Source organism: Ziziphus jujuba, chromosome 5 (assembly GCF_031755915.1).
Source record: "Ziziphus jujuba cultivar Dongzao chromosome 5, ASM3175591v1".
NCBI lineage: Eukaryota > Viridiplantae > Streptophyta > Magnoliopsida > Rosales > Rhamnaceae > Ziziphus > Ziziphus jujuba.
Genome location: NC_083383.1, coordinates 20,435,538 through 20,442,436, shown reverse-complemented (window position 1 = coordinate 20,442,436; position 6,899 = coordinate 20,435,538). Strand labels below are relative to the sequence as shown.

Here is a 6,899-nt window from a genome sequence, read left to right as displayed (position 1 = left end):
TCATCGTTCTTTCTATGGTCTATCTTCATCCAATAATTTCAAAAACAAAATTTTTATGAAAGGGAGAATACACTAACACATATGAAATATGAAAAATGCCGCTTTAGTTCTTTGAAAATAAAAAGGGCACACAGAAAAACAAGCAAAATAGAGGAAAAATATCATAGAAATTGGTGGAATTAAATCTTCGCTCTATTTTCTCAAATTTGATACAATATGATATGCCTTCGTAAACAAATCTATAATCTCAAACGGATTTCTTTCAAAACAACGCAAGCTAGAGCATCTGTCTTACAAATATACCTTTACAAATAATTTGGAAGAAGAAAGAAAAAAGGACAAAAACCAGTAAAAGGCTTGCAGACTAAAAAATATTGTATACGACTCCTCTTGCATATAGACATTAAAAAACACTTGGACAAAATTACAAAATCACTTCCTAAGATGATTCCAAATTGCAAGAACAGAGAGAACATAAAAACACAAGGAAATAGCCTACCATGAAAGCATTTCTAAAACCCATGTTTTGATGATATTCCAAATCAATGCCACAGCTTCGTACACAAACCACTACCATGCCTCTTGCATGTTATAATATGAGAAAATGAGTCAACTAACTGGGCAGCCAAACTTCTAGGTTCATCCATTAAGGTTTGGATAAATGTATAAACAACCCTGCGCTCTTGCTTGGTTGATCTCAAGCTGAACCAAGTCAAAAATTTCATCCTGAATTCTTGTTCAATGTGGCCTTCTTGCTCTAGTGCTCGAATGATCTTGACACAGAACTCATAGCTACTGTCCAGATGACACATTTCACCATAGAATTGTGAAGGAGACCCATCAATCAAAGTGCTAACACAATCATTGTTGTCATTTTTTGGGCTAGATGTTTGTTTAGTGCAGAACTCTGGTTGGAAGGCAAACACAGAGACACCTCTCGTTGGTCTAATCTCACAGGTCTGTGAATCGTCATGGCCACTTGATATTGATCTGATAGTTTTTTCCAAGTCATGTGAAATAGCATCATCCTCAGCCTCAAAACCCCTCTCCAAAGTACATCCATCATCTTCATCTTTAGAGGACTCTAATGCTGGTGTTACTTCTGCATTAAGATCAGGCACGGAAGTGACATTTAAATCAAGCTCACATGAATTCAGTGCCTGGGTTTCTTTTCTAGGAGTATCATGTTTCACTGAACTGGTCCTACCGCAGCATTCTTCCACATCCACACTGCAAAAACCATCAAGATATCCTTTCTCTTTAAATAAAACAGGTTGTTTGAACTTCTCAAGATTGTGGACGTTAAAACTCATTGAGCAATGGGTTGTGTTTCCATCAAATTCCTTTTCAGTGCTGGAAGGACCATCTTCATTTTTAGATGCATTATTTCTAGCACCAAAACCAACTTCCCCTTCAGAATTCTGATTGACCGTCTCCACACTTTTAGTGAAACACTTGGCTTCAGAATGATTTAAGTCTCCAGAATCTGTATATGGAATTATTTGGAATATGTACTCAGTAGAAGGTTGCAAATTTGATATTGGAATCCTTTTCACAGATTTTGGGAAAACACACATAGGCTCCTTCAAGGATGCTTCTTCTGTGCTTTGATAGTACCAGACTTTATAGCCCTTAACTAACCCAGGTAAAGCATCCAGTTCTTTCAAAACAATTACCAGGGACAAAGATGTTACTTCTTCAAAAATAATTCCAAGAACAGTAGGAAGCGAGTCTGCAGTTGAAATAATCAACAGATAAATCAAATAGAGATTTATTTATTCGACAGGATAAGAAATGAAAACCAATAACAAGCTTATCTAACTAAAAGTTTTAAAATAGTTTGCTATCTGAATATTATGAAAAACCATGTTGACTCAAATCCACTGCAACTCAGCCTTTCTTGTTTCACACACGGAATCAACAGTTCCCACAATAGCCAAACACCACATTATTTCATTAAAATCTAAACCAAGAAAAAAAGTCGAAAGGCATGGAGGTTAATGGCTTATCAGTCTGGTATTATTCATGTATGGTATTATATAATCTTAATGTAGTTTCATCCTATATTTTAATAGTTTCACACTTTTCAATCACAAATCAAGTTTATGCCTTTTTTTTTTTTTTTTTTTTTTTCCTTTTTTAGTAATACATATCAAGTTTATGTTGTTTCAACTAGAAACAATAGCATGAATTATAGAACAATATCTGCTTTTCTCTTATTATATTATTAGGAACATCTGAAAGCATATAACAAAAAGAATGATAACGACAATAATATGGGGGAAAAAAATCAATACGATGATATGAACGGGAAATAGCTGCAAAATATAACCTCTGTGATTTAGATCAACACCAGAACTGGAGATAATCCATGCATCTGCTTTATTGATGGCAAGGGAGCAGAGATTGTGCACGTCAGCAGCAACAGAGAGTCTGCTCACAATGCCACGTCCCATCTTGGCAGAAACTCCACCCACAGGGCCAACTTCTTCTTCAAGCTTACTCTTGGCATCACTTACAATTTCATGGAGTTCTTTAAACCTGCAAGTCCCATCTAGTAGTCTATGACTCAATGATATTCTATAGCAAAGAACATCAAGGCGCCTTGCATCCTTAGCTATCACCAGCTGCTTTTTCCAACATCTATTAAAAAAAAAAAAAATAATAATAATAAAGGTACACTTCAACCAATAAGTTATCTTTAAATGATACTACAATGTCAAAATACTTTGTCTTTCATGGGATGCAAACATCCATATATCAGTATCTACATACATATAACTACCTAGATATGTATAAGTACCTATATATATGCATATGCATATAAGTAAAAGTGCAAGAAAGCTCATGTTAAGGAACAATGCATACTATGGAAATAAGCTCATGTTAAGGAACAATGCACACTATGGAAATTTAAAAAATGGTTCTTGAATGAGCAGAGTAGTATTATTTTGCCTTCTAACAATAATGCAGAAAAGCATATGACTCACTCAAGAATACCCGAAACTTTTCCACAAGAAGCACAGCAGTAACTCCCATCTAGTTGCATTAACTGCCCATGACTGACAACCCCAACTTTCTGCTTTTGTATTGCACATTCAATATGGCAAGACATTCCACACAATTCTAGCTTGTCAATCTTAGATGTGCAAACTAACCAAAGACTAGGGTCTTTGTTGTCATCAAATAACTGACAGATGCAGCAAGAGCATCTCCTGCAGAATGAATCAGCCAAGGATAGGACTGCTCTACAAGCAGAATTTCGACAAATCCATGTATCTGAAGATGTAACTTCTTGAGACTTTGCCGCAGCTGATGGAAGTTGAGAAGCTGGGCATTCCCCCTTTCTTGGCTGCTTCCTAGACGGCTGATTGTTTGTTGCTTGCCTGAAAGTTCTACCTGACTCTTGATTCTTAGAACCTTTACTTTTCTTAACAGGCTGTTCAGTCATTTTGTTTGATTAAGTTTTCACATTAAAACATGTTCGACCTTTTGGAATAGATTTGAGAAACCCCTGAAGAATATAAAGAAATATTTAAAACATGGTCTAAACGTCCATCATGGCTTGACTAGTATAAAAGCCTTTGCATGCCAAAACACTAATAGGAAAAGACAATTACAATGAACAAAACTACTCAATATTATATAACAGCTTCATCAATGTGGACTGCACTTCACTAAATGAGAAACTAAGAACTCAGAACATACAAACTATAAACTTTCTCACAAAGATAAGTAATCAAGCTAGAAAGATGTCACGCAGATTTAATGCATTGCACATCACCAAGTGCATGTTTACAATCTGGCAGTAATATATTAATAATTAAATCTTTTCATAGTCCTAACTCTGAAGTCCACATATAGTTTTTAACTCTTATTCTAGAATAAACCATAATTGTATCCAAGAAACAGGGGGAAAAAAAAAAGATCGTTCCATGCATACCCTTTATTAATTTGATTAAAAATACTAATAAATACAGTAATACCACAATGTCCATCATTTCAAAGAAGACCATTAAAAGAAAAAAAACAACCATTGCTTTCAATGCCAATCATTTTAAAGCAGATCATAAAAAATCAAAAACCCATTTCTCTCTCACTTTCTTCTAATCAAAAAATTATTCACTACTATATCATACAGGCTATCATGATAGGCATTGGTCATCTACAGCCATTTTCAATAACATTTCAGTAACAATCGACAACTTCAATCAAAGCTAACCAAAAAAAAAAAAAAAAAATCAGAATAATATTTTTCCAGAACAATTAATCCCACAAAGTGACTCCGAAATATCAAAACCACCGAAACGAAACAAAAAATAATTTTATAATAGTCCTCCTACGTTCGAAAGGATGAAGAGGAAAAAAAAAAAAAAAAACAAAACAAAAAGAAAAAGGAAAAAAAAAAAAAAAAGCTTACCGATGATGGCCATGATTAGAGATCGGAGAACTAGGGTTTCGGAGCCCAAAACCCCAATTTCCTACGTTGAGAAAAGGAGCTGAGTGTCAGCGGATGAGGGAGCTCGACTAATATGGCGCTTATTGATCGGTGGCTGGATGGTCCGCTTAAGGAAGTTAGTTGCTCGCCTCCATCAGGGTATATAGAAAGTTATGTGCTATTGATGCCTGTTTACACCACGTTGGCAAACAAGAAGATATTTTTTGCCTTCTTCTACAGATGGTAAAATATTAAAGTACGGCAGCAATACAAAGTATATATAATTGGGCAACCTTAAGCCATATCAGACGAAACGAAGAAAGTAGCTTTAAGTCGTTAATCATCTTTATATATGATGGATGCGTATGGGTTTGAATCATATGAGATACATGATTTTGGATATTTGTAATTAAAAAAAAAAAAAAAAAAAAAACAAAAACAAAACCTTAAGCCATATCAAAAAGGGCAAAAAAAAAAGGCAAAAAAATAAAAATAAAAATTTAATGGTGGTAACTATAGTTATTTATTTATTTTGATAAATCTATAGCAGTATGCTGAAATATATAAATGCAAAAATATTTATTGAATTATTATGGTTAACATGTTAAAGGAGTAGTTTTATTCACATTAAATTTTGATATTTATATTATATTTATAATTATTTTTTAATATTTTAAAAATGTCCTTCGTTAAAATGTCATAAATACTTTCAAATTTGTAAAATAGAATAAAAATAAATTGCTACGTCCATTACAATAGAACTACAGTAGAGTTCTTTAAAAAAAAAATAAAAATTTGAAGTAAACCCTGATGACAACGTAGGTAATGGAATTTAGAGATCAAGAGGAAAAATCAATAAAAACAATTGAGAAATCATTCTTTTCAATTTTAAAATGTATATATTTAATTTTCTTTTATTATTTACTTGTTTTTTCATATGTTTTCTTATCTGATTTTTTTTTTTTAAATTTTTGTTTAATTTTCATTCTATAAGTTTTTCCAACCAGTTTTATATATTTTGAAGTTGTTTAGTATATATACTTAGAATGGTTTGATCACGTTTAGCCTCCATATATCAGAAAAAATAATTATTTGAATGATTTGTAAAGTCATTCAACATATATAGTTTGGACGAATTGAACACATCCATATTATGTATATCGAAATACTTCAGTCATATCCAAGTTATATAAAAATAATTTAGGTGACAATAAACTCAAAATTCCAAATTTTAAAGGCAAAAGTGATCCAAAAGTATACTTAGAATGGGAGTAACACATGGAGATGGTATTTGAGTGTCAACATTTTTCAGAAGCATTTCGATATATATAATGTGGAAAAATATAAAGATACATGAAGCCGTCTAGTTTATATAACTCGAACGAGTTGTATCAGTTTGAGTTACAAAAGTTGAACTGCTTAATTATATCCAGATTATATAATCTGGATGGAATGAAGAAGTAGTTTAGTATACATAATCCGAACATATTGTATCCTTTCGGATTACATATCCCGAACTATGCTATTATATCCAGGTATGCAATTTGAACAAAAACACATCCGTTTGGGTTATATATACTAAAATCAAATAAGAAAAGCAAACAATTTAAAAGGAAAAAAGGAAAATAAAAATATCAAAATACTTTAGTCATATTGAACACATCCACTTATGTATATTGAAATGTTTATGAAAAGTGTTGATACTCAAATGCTGTCTTCATGCGTTGCTTCCATTCTAAGTCTACTTCTGGATTGCTTTTGCCTTGAAAATATGGAATTTTAAGCTTAATACCACTTAAATCATCCTTCGAGTCTTGTCTTATCCTCCCACATGGTTGTTTTGTGTAGGACTCGAATTCTTCTTCCAATTTTTCCTCTAATTCATTTCTATAGTTACCACATTCAAACTCCTCCAGGGTTTGTTTATATCCTTCTTTACCATGTCCTTTTTGTGATACATTCCATATAGGTTGTCGAAATGTGGATACTTTAGAATTTGTAGCTACTTGCAATTTGAGTTGCTCCATCTCCTTAACCATTCTCTACATGTCTCCCATCAGGATGGTGAACACATTGACATCAATCTCTATTTTAGAGCTCAATGACTCCTCTTTGTCTTTGGACATGTTTACGTGCTGATTGTTAGTGATAAAAAAATAAAAATGAAATCTTTACTAATTCATTCTCTCACGTGTGTCACTCAATCAAGGTGTCAATTTATCATGTTTCACACAATTAATTAGCTTTTAACCTTAATGAATTAATAATCTAGCCTTTTACCACTTAAGTTAAATCTACTTGATTCTTTGCGAACTAACTTAAACTAATTCGAGTTTTGCAAACAGGTCCAAACTAAACTTAACAATAAGTCTAAACAATAGCAAAGAAAGCAAGAATCAAACAAGAAACAATAATACCTAGAATTCAGCCAACTAAGAGCGAAATAAAACAAACTCAAGTT

The 6,899-nt window shown here is 32.6% G+C and overlaps 1 protein-coding gene across 1 annotated transcript; it reads right to left on the bottom strand.

Annotated features, from left to right (window-relative positions):
- Nucleotides 1-230: 230 nt before the first annotated feature.
- LOC107421312 (VIN3-like protein 1) lies at nucleotides 231-4,746 on the bottom strand. Its single transcript, XM_016030530.4, has 4 exons — nucleotides 4,421-4,746; nucleotides 2,991-3,514; nucleotides 2,333-2,643; nucleotides 231-1,732 (listed from the first exon to the last, which is right to left on the bottom strand). Exons 2-4 carry the CDS (start codon nucleotides 3,449-3,451, stop codon nucleotides 543-545), a joined length of 1,962 nt encoding a protein of 653 aa, XP_015886016.1. The 5' UTR covers nucleotides 3,452-3,514; nucleotides 4,421-4,746; the 3' UTR covers nucleotides 231-542.
- Between the last annotated feature and the right edge of the window lie 2,153 nt (nucleotides 4,747-6,899).

What these genes read in the sequence shown, in the direction of transcription:
- LOC107421312 (XM_016030530.4), bottom strand. Translation starts at nt 3,451, where the DNA reads ATGACTGAACAGCCTGTTAAGAAAAGTAAAGGTTCTAAGAATCAAGAG. An exon ending in AAAGTTTCGGGTATTCTTGA is followed by an intron (nt 2,644 to 2,990) that starts GTGAGTCATATG and finishes TTTTTTTAATAG; the next exon opens with ATGTTGGAAAAAGCAGCTGG. An exon ending in TGTTGATCTAAATCACAGAG is followed by an intron (nt 1,733 to 2,332) that starts GTTATATTTTGC and finishes TTTCAACTGCAG; the next exon opens with ACTCGCTTCCTACTGTTCTT.